This window comes from Hyla sarda, chromosome 9 (genome assembly GCF_029499605.1).
Source record: "Hyla sarda isolate aHylSar1 chromosome 9, aHylSar1.hap1, whole genome shotgun sequence".
In the NCBI taxonomy this organism is placed as follows: domain Eukaryota; kingdom Metazoa; phylum Chordata; class Amphibia; order Anura; family Hylidae; genus Hyla; species Hyla sarda.
The window spans coordinates 134,359,180-134,372,300 of record NC_079197.1 but is presented as its reverse complement, the minus strand read 5'-3'; the positions used below and the strand labels follow the sequence as shown (position 1 = coordinate 134,372,300).

Genomic DNA, 13,121 nt, shown 5'->3' with positions numbered 1-13,121 from the left:
TCTTGTCTTTACCTTCAGACAAGATTCACCCGCACAGTTGTCACTTGGCTGGGCACTTATGGGGAGATTTATCAAAACCTGTGCAGAGGAAGAGTGGTGCAGTTGCCCATAGCAACCAATCAGATTGCTTCTTTCATTTTCCACAGGCCTCTTTAGAGGCCTGTGGAAAATGAAAGAAGCGATCTGATTGGTTGCTATGGGCAACTGCACCACTTTTCCTCTGCACAGGTTTTGATAAATCTCCCCCTTAGTGATACGTTCACACTGCGGAATTTCTGCTCGCGGAATTCCGCAAGTGGAGATTACCTCAGGCGGTCGCCGAAGGTACTTCGGCGGTAGGACCGTGGGGCACTGCGCCGTCACCATTGATGGCTATGCAGTACTCGCTTAATTCCGCGCAAAGAATGAACATGTTCTTTCTTTGAGCGGAACAATTTCAGCGGCGCAATTTTCCGCCACTGAAATTCCCCAGTGTGAACGGGTCTCGCTGAAGACCCATTCACACTAATGGTAGAGTTCACTGCGCGGAATTCCACTCTCGGAATTCCTCAGTGTGAATGCACCCTAGGGCGAGATTTATCAAAACCTGTCCAGAAGAAAAGTTGCTGAGTTGCCCATAGCAACCAATCAGATCGCTACTTTCATTTTTTTAAAGGCCTCTGAAAAATCAAAGAAGCGATCTGATTGGTTGCTATGGGCTATAGTTGTTTTTTTTATATGTCCCCCAGTGCATAGAAAACACTGCATTAGCTGGAGCAAAAGTGGCCTGCAATAAGACCCGGAGTAATCTATAGACCAGTAAGGACCTGATGAATCAGTGAATGTCATATGTTAAATGTAAAATACATTTTCCTCTTTTTTAACCAGATGGAATGCAGCGCAGTAAATATATGTTGCTGCTAAATACGTTTTTTTTATTTTTTTTAAAGAGACTTTCTATTTCCATGAATTATGAATGTACTAAAAGCATATTTTAAGGGATGCGGTGACCACAATGCAGGCGCTCATGTATGGGCTGTGTGCATTGTCAGCAATAGCATTGAGCGCTGTGTCTGTGCAGCCCTGACATGATCTCTTAGGATAAACTGGGAGTCAGCTGAGGCTGTGTGGTCATACAGTGACACACCTTGGGAGGAGGCACAGCAACAAGCTGCCATGGCCAATCACTTGCTGGTGCCAGCCCAGCACTAAGGGAAGCCCCACTGCTTGCCAAGGGAAGCCCACCCATTGCAATAAGCAGGCAGGGAGCTATTTTTGCCAAATCCTAATACACACACACAGCACTGGCCATTGCCCGCAGCTGATCAGTGCTCACATCCCCTGCCTGCTGCTCAGCCCTGGATAATCCAGTTTCCTGTTCCCAGTGACTCAGACTTATCAACAGCACTACAGCTGCAAGTCACACTACACAACCGCCCATCACTATACATTACATCCTCCAAAACACACCCATGCAAGGCCAGTGTGCTGCTAAATACACTGCCCGGCTCCTCCTATGGCTATATAACCATACACACCCCTAGAGCAATTCATACGATCCCTGGTCACATTCATTCTGCACTACAATTTACCTGTGCATGCTGACAGATGACACAGGACGGTGGGAGAAAAAGACAAACCTGCTGAAAGAAGATTCCTTGTTCTACCTGGGCTTCAAGGAGGTTCCCCAAGTCTACCTGGGCTTCAAGGAGGATCCCCAAGTCTACCTGGGCTTCAAGGAGGTTCCCCAAGTCTACCTGGGCTTCAAGGAGGTTCCCCAAGTCTACCTGGGCTTCAAGGAGGTTCCCCAAGTCTACCTGGGCTTCAAGGAGGTTCCGCCACTCTACCTGGGCTTCAAGGAGGTTCCGCCTCTCTACCTGGGCTTCAAGGAGGTTCCCCAAGTCTACCTGGGCTTCAAGGAGGTTCCGCCACTCTACCTGGGCTTCAAAGGAGGTTCCGCCACTCTACCTGGGCTTCAAAGGAGGTTCCGCCACTCTACCTGGGCTTCAAAGGAGGTTCCGCCACTCTACCTGGGCTTCAAAGGAGGTTCCGCCACTCTACCTGGGCTTCAAAGGAGGTTCCGCCACTCTACCTGGGCTTCAAAGGAGGTTCCGCCACTCTACCTGGGCTTCAAAGGAGGTTCCGCCACTCTACCTGGGCTTCAAAGGAGGTTCCGCCACTCTACCTGGGCTTCAAAGGAGGTTCCGCCACTCTACCTGGGCTTCAAAGGAGGTTCCGCCACTCTACCTGGGCTACAAGGAGGTTCCGCCACTCTACCTGGGCTTCAAGGAGGTTCCGCCACTCTACCTGGGCTTCAAGGAGGTTCCCCTACTCTACCTGGGCTTCAAGGAGGTTCCGCCACTCTACCTGGGCTTCATGGAGGTTCCCCCACTCTACATGGGTTGCAAGAAGGTTACCAACTCCACCTGATCTCCAGAGAAGGTCCATCTCTACCTAAGCTTCAAAAACCGTCCCAACCAATTGTTCTATAAAGAAGGTGCTGTGCTACAAAGGAGGCATACACCTGGACTGAAGCAAAGGTCCCATACACCTGTTCCACTAACAAATTTTAGGGTCCCACTTGTGTACTGAAACACCTGACCTGTGCTCATGGCTAATGAAGAGGTTCGATACTGCTCCAGGTTTCCATATCTGTGCCTGAAATTTACCCTCATTGCATATAGTACTATATTCTGGGTAAGTTGTCTTCCTCTGTTGGTTGGGCCAGGGTGGGTTGCTATGCTTTGGGTATGTGTGTATGGACTTGTGGGGCTAGGACAGTGTCTCCCAATCAGGGTGCCTCCAGCTGTTGCAAAAAACTACAACTCCCAGCATGCCCAGACAGCCTTTGAGAGAGCCTGAGAGTAAAGCATACAAGCGTGTGTGTACAAGTCCCTAGTCCAGTGTTTCCCAACTAGGGTGCCTCCAGCTGTTGATAAACTACAACTCCCAGCATGCCTGGACAGCCTTCGAGAGCGCCTGAAAGAAAAGAATACAAGCGTGTATGTGTGTACAAGTCCCTAGTCCAGTGTTTCCCAACCAGGGTGCCTCCAGCTGTTGCAAAAAACTACAACTCCCAGCCTGCTCGGACAGCCTTCGGCTGTCCGGGCAGGCTGGGAGTTGTAGTTTTTTGCAACAGCTGGAGGCACCCTGGTTAGGAAACACTGGACTAGGATCTTATAGTTGTATTTAATATGCTAGCCCTTTAACTTATCAGTTCTACAGTAGATATGACGCCTACATTCTGTGTTATCAGCCATAACAGGCAGCAGGAAAGGCTATTCCACAATGATTTTCACCAACTGACCATTGTCCCCATGAACCCTACTAGGCTGCATTCACACCGCGTTTTTAGTATACAGTACGGAACTGTATAGAAAACCGTATGCATTGACTTAACATTGTAAACCGTATGTCAAATGCATCATCCGGTTTAGTCCGTTTTGCATCTTATACGGTTAGTCTGATTTTTTTATTTTATTTTTTTTATTTTTTTTTTACCCGTACCCAAAACCGTAGACTACCAAGTTTTTTGGTCCGGGTGAAAAAGTAATAAACCTTTATACGTTTTTTTTACATGGGAGTCAATGGGAACCATATGTGCATATGGTTCCATTCAGTTTGCACCATACGGTTTTTGACTTTGCACAGTTTTTTTTCTTGGAATTTCAATCAAACAAGTGAAAAGTTAAAAAAAAACTTTTATACTTTTTTTTTTTTTCTTAAAAAATTGATACAACCGGACATCATTTTTTAAACCGTATACGTTTTTTAACCGTTTATGGGTTGAAGTTTGTACACACGTTTTGATAGTTAGGCTAGGTTCACACTACGTTTTTATAACTAGGGTTTCCGTATAGTGGGGCGGGGCTTAATCGCGGCGCCCACACTCAGCCTTATAGGGGAACCGTATTTAATGCATGTCTATGAGCCGACCGGAGTGAACTGCAGCCTCCGGTCGGCTGCTTTTTCGGCCGCATGCGGTTTCCCGACTGCAGGCAAAAACGTGGTCTGAATACAGCCTTATAAACATTTACCTATACAGCTTTTAATGGGTGACATCTTTGAGTTGCATGGAATGACTTGAGGCAATGGAATCTTGTAGATCCTTGCGTGTATAGATACTTGACTGTAAGGTGATGTTTAATAACTGCAGGTCGTCTGATCAGTGTTATGTTACATATTTACTTACTGAATAAAGGTAAAATATACACAAGGAATATCAATAAAACTAGCCCGACCAGTTTGAGGGGATCCAATAGCTAGGCGGTTACCAAACCTCTTTAGTTAAGGTGTGTTTCATCTTGCAAAACTGCAGACTAGCACTGGAGCATTTGGGTTGTCCCGGATTAGGCTGGTTTCACACCACGTTTTTGCAATACAATTCCCGTATACGTTTCAATTTGAAAACCGTACGGAACCGTATTGAAAACCGTATGCATTGACTCTCCATTGAAAACCGTATCCTAAAAGATGCATCAGGTTGTGTCCGTTTTACATCCTGTACGGTTTTGTCAGTTTTTTTTTCCCTGGACCCAAAACTGTAGTCTACTATGGTTTTTGGTCCAGCTGAAAAAACCGTATTGAAACATATACTTTTTTTTTTAACATGGGAGTCAATGGGAACCGTACAGAACTGTATGTGCATACAGTTCCATCCGGTTTTCAAAATACGGTTTTTGACTTTGCACAGTTTTTTTGTCTTGGTATTTCAATCAAAAAAGTGAAACTTTATTTATAATGGAATGAAAAGTTAAAAACATATCCTTTTTCTTTTTTTCTTAAATAACGGATGCAACCAGATATAATTTTTCAAACCGTATATGGTTTTTACCGTATACGGATTAAAATTTATACACACATTTTGATACAGTTTAGTCCGGTTTTGAGGAATCCATAAAAAAAAAAAAAAAAAAAAATTATCAAAAACCTGATACGGGAACTGTATTGCAAAAACGTGGTGTGAGCCCAGCCTTAGAAAAACCTGGTTTTCTTCAGAAAACAGCACCACCCATGTTCAAAAGTTGTCTGGTATTGCAGCTTCTCTTCTTTAAAGTAAATGCAATACCAGATACAACCTGTGGACAGGTGTGGCAATATCTCCCCTAGAAGCACTTCCATAATACGCATGCAGTGGAACATGCTATCTGTTTTTTTTTTTTTCCTTATTTATTCCATCTGTTGCATCAGAGGAGTATGGCGATTTCTGTAAGTGCTTTTATACAGATCAGCAACACAGGTGTGTACATTAAAGGGGTTATCCAGAAAAAACAGAGGTAATTTCTTCTAAAAACAGCACCACATTTGTCCTCAGGTTGTGTGTAGTATTACAACTTGACTCAACTGACATCAATAGAACTGAGCTGATATATATCGCACAACCAGAGAACGGGGGTGTTGTGCTGTTTTTTTTTTTTTTTTTTTTTTAAAGAAATTAGCTCTGTTTTTCTATCCCTGGATTACCCCCTTGGCAGGGTTCACAAGTGGTATTTTGGTTTGTGATTTTAGCCGAAACAAGTAGTGGGTCTAAACCATAGAAACAGCTGTCTGTTTAAATTATTCTTATGAAATTCAATGAAAAAACGGCTGGTGGTTCCCACAATGTAATATTTGATTAGATAGATTAGATAGATAGATATCTCTTTTTTGTAAGGGAAGTGTTTTTACAACAGATGTATTAAAACATCACATAAAACCATAAAAAGGGACCTTCACACATTGTGAAAATATGCATGAGGTAGGCAGATGCAATGTAAACAATAGACTCTAAGGTTACCAGATATAGGAGATAAGTACAGCCAAAATAATCCCGGATACTAGAAGTAACTGCAGGTAAAACACTACACAAAAGGTGAAAACAAGATTTTAGTACCTGCCATGAATAGAGTCTGTGAGGGGAATTTATCAAATCTGGTGTGAGTTTTTTGGAAAGTGCCAGACATGCGCCAGACTTTGATGAATCACCACAGAATTGTTCTACTTTAGTCTGGTTAAATGTCTCAGAGAAGTTGGGCCGTGCGACAAATGTATCACGGACCTTAAATGGGTATTCCAGCCATAGACCCCTTATCCCCTATCCAAGTCCTTGGAAACCTCTGTTTTTCCGGAACTGGAGACGTGACGTCACGCCCACCTCCCATAGACCTGAATAGAGGGGGCGTGGTATAACATCACAAGGGGGTGTGGCGTGACGTCACGTCTCCAGTCCCGAAAACACAGAGGTTTCCCAGGATGGAGCAGCAGCCCCGCATAGAATGCGGGTGCTGCACGGAGATCACGGGGGGTCCCAGCGGCGGGCCCCCCATGATCAGACATCTTATCCTCTATCCTTTTGGATAGGGGATAAGATTTCTATGGCCACAATACCCCTTTAATACAATTGTCGCATAGAGTTCTACAGGACAGGGTTGACTTGCCCTGAGATAACTTCTAAATCTAGATCATGTGACATTTCACAAAAAGTCGCACATGATAAATCAGTGATCACTGCACAATGGGGGAGATTTATCAAAACCTGTCCAGAGGAAAAGTTTCCCAGTTGCCCATGACAACCAATCAGATCGCTTCTTTCATTTTTAACAAGGCCTCTACAAAATGAAAGAAGTGATCTGATTAGTTGCTATGGCAACTTTTCCTCTGCACAGGTTTTGATAAATCTCCCCCATATGTGCTCTATATGAAAGCACTTCATAGTAATGGCATGTAAACCTTCGAAATGAAATGTTGCACAGAAAATGTTGCACAGGCCAGTCTGTGACTTTTCATGCGACAAATTTAGGTGAAAAAAGCAGTTTGATGAATTCCCCTCTGTATTCATAGTCCGGCTCTATACATGACAGGTACTTTGGTTCATATATATTGCATATTTCCTTTTTGTGCAGTGTTTTACCTGCAGTTACTTTATTATCCAGGATCCTTTTTTATTTGTCTACCTCATGCATATTTTCACAATGTGTGTAGGTGCTTTTTCCTATTGGTTTTAAATAATGTTTTTATACATTTGATTTTTTAATTTTATATATATATATATATATATATATATATATATATATATATATATATATATATATATAATATAATTTTTTATTTTTATTTACTGCAGCTAGAGGAGGTGATATTAGTTCTGCCTGCATTCATTTGTATCGGTGTCTTTAAAGGCTGTCACGCCCCCTCCCATAGACTTGCATTGAGGAGGCAGGGCTATGACGTCACGAGCTCCCGCGCCGGCTCCAGCGTTCGGAACAGTTTGTTCCAAACATTGACCAGCGGAGTACCCCTTTTAAGACAGCTTGCCGCAGTATAATACTTGGGCCCTGCGCGTAGAAGCATTATTTTTAGCACAGTGTCTGGCAGTATTTTATGCAAGGACGCAGAGTGTGGCAGTATTCAGGTCATAAAGGGAACAGTAGATTTACCTCCTCCACACTTCAGTCTCTTGTTTTACCCTGTGACTTTATTATTATAACATTCAGCGCCTATTTTTTTGCATGGCACTGCAGGTGCTAAGTGTGAACCAGGACTCTGCATTTAACTGGGACCTTCAAATGGCTTACCTTATTCTGTTAAATAAAAGTCGTTTTTTTTTTTTAACAGTATAATAGAAAAATATATGTAAATCTGGGTACCGTTTGGATCGTATTGACCCACAGAATAAAGATAACTTGTCAGTTTTACCGTAAAGAGATATGGCTCTTAAAAGGCAAGGAGGAATATACAAAAGCGCACGAATGAAAAGTGTCCTCAAGGCCAAAATGTGCTGTATTCTTAAAGGGGTACTCCACTGGCCAGCATTCAAAATATTTGGTTCCAAACGCAGTGTGCGCGCTGCAGGGGGTCGGCCATGCTCCCTCGTGATGTCACGTGTTGGTCATCAATAAAAGTGACTTACAAGTCTATGTAATTTTCCGGCTCTTGCTGATTTTAAAACATGTTTTTTTTCCTCTGGAGTACCCCTTTAAGCTATCTCACTGTACTGAAGTCCAGGGCAGCTGCATTCACAGTTTGAGGACACGTTCACATGTACAGGATTTGCAGCATATTTTTGTGCAGCTGGTTTTGCTACCGATTAACTTCAATGAGTAGCAAAATCAGCTGCATAAAATATGCAACAAAAATATCCAGCAGATCCTGTACATGTGAATAGACCTTTACAGGCTTCAAAGCTGAAATTTCCCAGCATTCCTTGCTGGCTCAAGAAGGAATAAACTAAAACACAAAAATTAAGTGTCCTCAAGGCCAAAACGCGTTGTATTCTTAAAGGAGTACTCCGGTATATGAAAACTTATCCCCTATCCTAAGGTTAGGGGGTGTTTCAGATCCTGGGGAGGTCGGACCGCTGGTACCCCCCCCCCCCCCCCCCCCAATGATCTTCTGTATGGGGCCCCGGCAGTCCAAGGGAAGGGGAGCATGTTCGACCACCGCACGAGGCAGCGGTTGACACCCCCCCCCCCCCCCCCCCCCCCTCAAAGCAGTGCTCTGGGAGAGCCAGAAATGACAGAATTGCTTGCTCCGGATTTCTGCTAGAGTTGCATTGAGGGGGCGTGTCAGGGATAGTGGATGCGTTTTCATATTCTGGAGTACTCCTTTTAGGGGTTTTATAAAAGTGACTTACAAATCTATAACTTTCTGGCTTTTGCTGATTTAAAAACATGTTTTTTTTTCCTCTGGAGTACCCCTTTAAGCTATCTCACTGTAATGAAGTCCAGGGCAGCTGCATTCACAGTTTGAGGGTGCGTTCACGCCTACAGGATTTACTGCATATTTTGTGCAGCTGATTGTGCTACCCATTAACTTCAAGGGGTAAAATAATCACCTGCACAAAATATGCAGCAGATCCTGTTTGTGTGAATAGACCCTGACAGGCTTCAAAGCTGAAATTTCCCAGCATTCCCTGCTGGTTCAATGTCTGCTCAGAACTTGCCCTGGTAAATTGTATTCAGTTCTTTTGTAAAGAGCAAACTGAAGCGCGCCATACAGTATTGACTTTAGCCAAGTGTGGTCAACCACTCCCTCTCGGGTATTTGTCCATATCTGATAGTAGTCGTTCAAGACAAGTGTAATGCAACTCAATAACTTATGATATTTGCTGCACCAAAGTAGTGACATAGGGTTTTTAGTACTCTCCAAAAATCATTTCAAGGAGTACTCAGAGGAACTGAATCTTATCCTCTATCCACAGGATAGGGCAGTGGTCTCCAACCAGAGGGCCTCCAGCTGTTGCAAAACTACTACTCAAGACATTGGCTGTCCGGGCATGCTGGGTGTTGTAGTTTTGCAACAGCTGGAGGCACCCTGGTTGGAGACCTAGGGGGATAAGGTTCTGATCACAGGGGGAGGGGGGGGAACTCCTGTAAAGGGCCTGCTACTTACCTGTCCTCTGTGAGCTTCACCCCCAGAGAAAGTGACAGCCTGGTCTGCCAATCACCAGCTGAGATGGGGGTTCCATCTCATCCACTGAATGAATGAGCAGGCCGTTAGACAGGTAAGTAGCAGGGCCCCGTACAGGAGATCATGGGTGGTCCCAGCAGTCTGACCCTCTGCACCCCTATATTTATCTCTGATTCTGTGTATAGGGAATGATTTTCAGTTCCCTGGAGTACCCCCTTTAATTCTAGGAATCGGTTCTGGTCAAAACCCAGAGAATTACCCTTTGTGATAGATAAATGTGAGAAGATTACATAACATAAGATCACTTAGCGTACAGCAGATTTTGCTATCCATTGACTTTAATAGGTTTGTAATAAATCTGCAAATCCTCCACTATAGCAGATTTGCTGTGGACCCATTAAAGTCAATGGGTAGCAAAATCCGCTACTCCTTGTACGTTTGAACTTACCCTGACAGAATTTACAGTCAGAAGAACTTCCCTGCAGCATGCACTCCACTGTTTTCCATTCATTAGTCCCGACTTCAGATAAAATTGAGGTTTCATAAGAGGCCTCATAGAAGATGATGGAGGACTACAAAACTTGCTTAGCATTTTAATGCAAAGGGGTACTTCGGTGGAAAACAATTTTTATTTAATTTTTTTTAAACCAAGTGGTGACAAAAAGTTAAACAGATTTGTAAATTACTTCTATTTAAAAATCTTAACCCTTCCAGTACTTATCAGCTGCTGTATGCTGCACAGGAAGTTCTTTTCTTTTTGAATTTCTTTTCTCTGACCACAGTGCTCTCTGCTGACACCTCTGTCCATGTCAGGAACTGTCCAGAGCAGGAGAGAGGTTTGCTATGGGGATTTGCTCCTGCTCTGGACAGTTCCTGACATGGACAGAGGTGTCAGCAGAGAGCACTGTGGTCAGACAGAAAAGAACTTCCTGTGCAGTATACAGCAGCTGATAAGTACTGGAAGGGATAAGATTTTTAAATAGAAGTAATTTATAAATCTGTTTAACTTTCTGGCACCAGTTGATTAAAATAAAAAACATAAATAACACTGTGCAGCAGGAAATACTGTGTATTCTCCTTTGACCAGACAAACAGGGGTACCCGCGTATTTATTTATTTTATTATTATTATTTTTTTTTAGTTTAGAATTTTTTTTATACATTAACGAATTATACTGTGTGTCATCCTTTCCCATTGACTTACATAGAAAAGGACCTTAAAGGGGTACTCCACTGCCCCAGTGTCTGGAACATTTACTTCTGAATGATGGGTGTGGGCTGCGGGGGTCGTGGCATCACACCACGCCCCCTCAATGCAAGTCTATGGGAGGGGGCGTGACGGATGTCACGCCCCCTCCCATAGACTTGCATTGAGGGGGGGTGACGTCACGTGTGACGTCACGACCCCCGCACCCAGCGTTCTGAACTAAACATTCCGAACGCTGGGGCAGTGGAGTACCCCTTTAAAATGTAGACAATTTTCGGCGTACACAATAGCTTGGTTGTGTATTTTTTCTATACACCAAAATTTAACGGATTGTAATGTAAATAGTGAAACAGAAGCTAAAGCACAGTGTTAACCCGCCCCAGCAATATAATGGCCCAGGTTTATCAATCTGCCTGAAGCTAAAACTGTCCGGTTTTGCTGATAACCAATCCCAGCTCGGATTTCATTATTTCAAAGCTTGATAAGCTATAAAGCTGAGCTGTGATTGGTTGTTATGGCCAAAACCAGGCAGATTAATACATCTAGACTATTATTGTATTAGTATTGTCATTAGGATAATATCAACAAATTGTCATCTGCGTCTTGCCTCTTGTTTCCAGTAAAATATTATTGTGTGTTGAGGGGATGTAGGCGTTTTCACTTGTGATTTATTGGTAGATTTTCTTGTGACCCTCCTTATCAGTTCCCTGTAAAAGCAAGGAGTGCCGTGTTATCAGCGATGGCATTACAACTTGATCACACAACCACTGGAAAGCTGATAACAGGAAACATGCAGTGCCAGATACTTGCACAATAATGTGTATAAAATAGTTATTCTATCACATACAGTGACCCCTCGACCTACGATGGCCCCGACATACGATCATTTCAGCATACGATCACTCTGAGGTCATCACATGTTGAAGGCAGCATCAACATACGATGCTTTTGTATGTCGGGGCCATCGTATAAACAGCTATCCGGCAGCGCAGACTGCTTCAGCTGCCACCGAATAGCCGTTTACGGTGCCCCGTGAGCTCCGGTGATGTTTCTTACCTGTCCTCGGTGCTCCGGCGCGTCCTCTTCGGGATCCCCTGCATCGTCGGCGCTCTCCATTGATGTCATCACGTCGCTGCGCACGCCGTCCCGTCATCCAATAGGAGCGGCATGCGCAGCGACGTGATGGCGCCGACTGAGCGCGCGGATGCCGGGGAAGCAGAGGCCTTGCCGGAGCGTCGGGGACACCTCGGGGACACGGCGACAACTATGGAAGGCGACATCCAGGGCAGCAGTGACGAGCGATGACGGTCCGGAGCGGTGGGGACAGGCGAGTACAACTTCCTCTAACAGTGGTCTTCAACCTGCGGACCTCCAGATGTTGCAAAACTACAACACCCAGCATGCCCGGACAGCCAACAGCTGTCCGGGCATGCTGGGTGTTGTAGTTTTGCAACATCTGGAGGTCCGCAGGTTGTAGACCACTGTCCTATACTTTACATTGCACGGATCCCTCAACATGCCATGGTTTCCACAAACGATGGTCCATTTGGAACGGATTACCAGCGTATGTTGAGGGACCACTGTATTTAAAAATAAAAGAAGCAATCTGATTGGTTGCTATAGGCAACTGCACCGCTCTTCCTCTACACTTCCTCGACTGGTATTGGAGCTACGCTCCTTTTGAAGTCAATGCGGCTGATCTACACCACCACATTGGCCACGTGTGGCATTGAAATAAAGCAGCCATGTTTTTCTGTGGTGTCCCAGTAGTGTATTGCATCCAGTACCTAGTGTAGAGGTCCCCAAGTCAGAGTAACTACATTCGGGTAGGGTTCCTCAGGTGGGACAGCCGCTAGTCCCCTCTCCTCAAGTTTAACTTTAATATTAATAAATGTATATATTTGATAATTATATCTATATTATATAGGAATGTATAGTACTTACCTTGTTCAGCGTCGCAGGACCTTTGGTCATGTGACCATGCTAGTAACCTCTATGGTATGTTGCAGGACCTTAGGAGGTCCTTGGGTCACATGTTACCCACAAATCTTTGTAAAGGTGATTGACATCCGTTTGGACCAATTAGCACTAGTCCAGCCCCTATCCATATAAGGGAGCTGCGTCCAATTATCGCTCTCTTGGATTGCTGCTCTCATGGATGCCGGACTAACAGGACGGTGCTACGCAACTTTCAAAGACACGCTCGGCCTCAAAACCTACGGCCTCAGCAGAACCAAAATCGTGAGTTTAAACCTCATTCTTGCTAATGCTAGCGTGACTACTGGACTGCAACTAATTCCCCTAAATCCAGTGGAACGGCGCAATAGACTAAAAGACTCTTAAAGCTAAAGTCCCAACCATTGTCAATCTCCAAAGGAAGCTGTTGTATTGATAAGAGACTGTTATGTTAATGAAGTGTACAGAAAATCTTCAGTAAAAGTTAACTCTGTTTACAGAAGCTTTCCGGTTGTGGATAATCCATTATCATCTACCTCCCTATCGTTCCTGGGAAGGGCGGCGGTAGGAAAAGCTTTATTGAGGAGCCCTCA

The 13,121-nt window shown here is 44.2% G+C and overlaps 1 protein-coding gene across 5 annotated transcripts in view; it reads left to right on the top strand.

Moving 5' to 3' along the window:
* Window positions 1–13,121, top strand: part of TSPAN15 (tetraspanin 15) — a 65,686-nt gene that overhangs the window by 39,288 nt on the left and 13,277 nt on the right. For 2 of the 5 annotated variants that reach the window (XM_056541502.1, XM_056541501.1), the window contains exon 1: window positions 2,526–2,676. The exons of 1 other annotated variant lie outside the window; for it this stretch is intronic. In XM_056541502.1, the coding sequence (XP_056397477.1) occupies window positions 2,590–2,676 (87 nt within the window). In that variant the 5' untranslated portion in view covers window positions 2,526–2,589. Of the gene's footprint in view, window positions 1–742; window positions 799–2,525; window positions 2,677–6,550; window positions 6,819–13,121 lie in introns of those variants that run through there. 2 more of the 5 variants (XM_056541506.1, XM_056541504.1) reach the window with 2 other exon arrangements.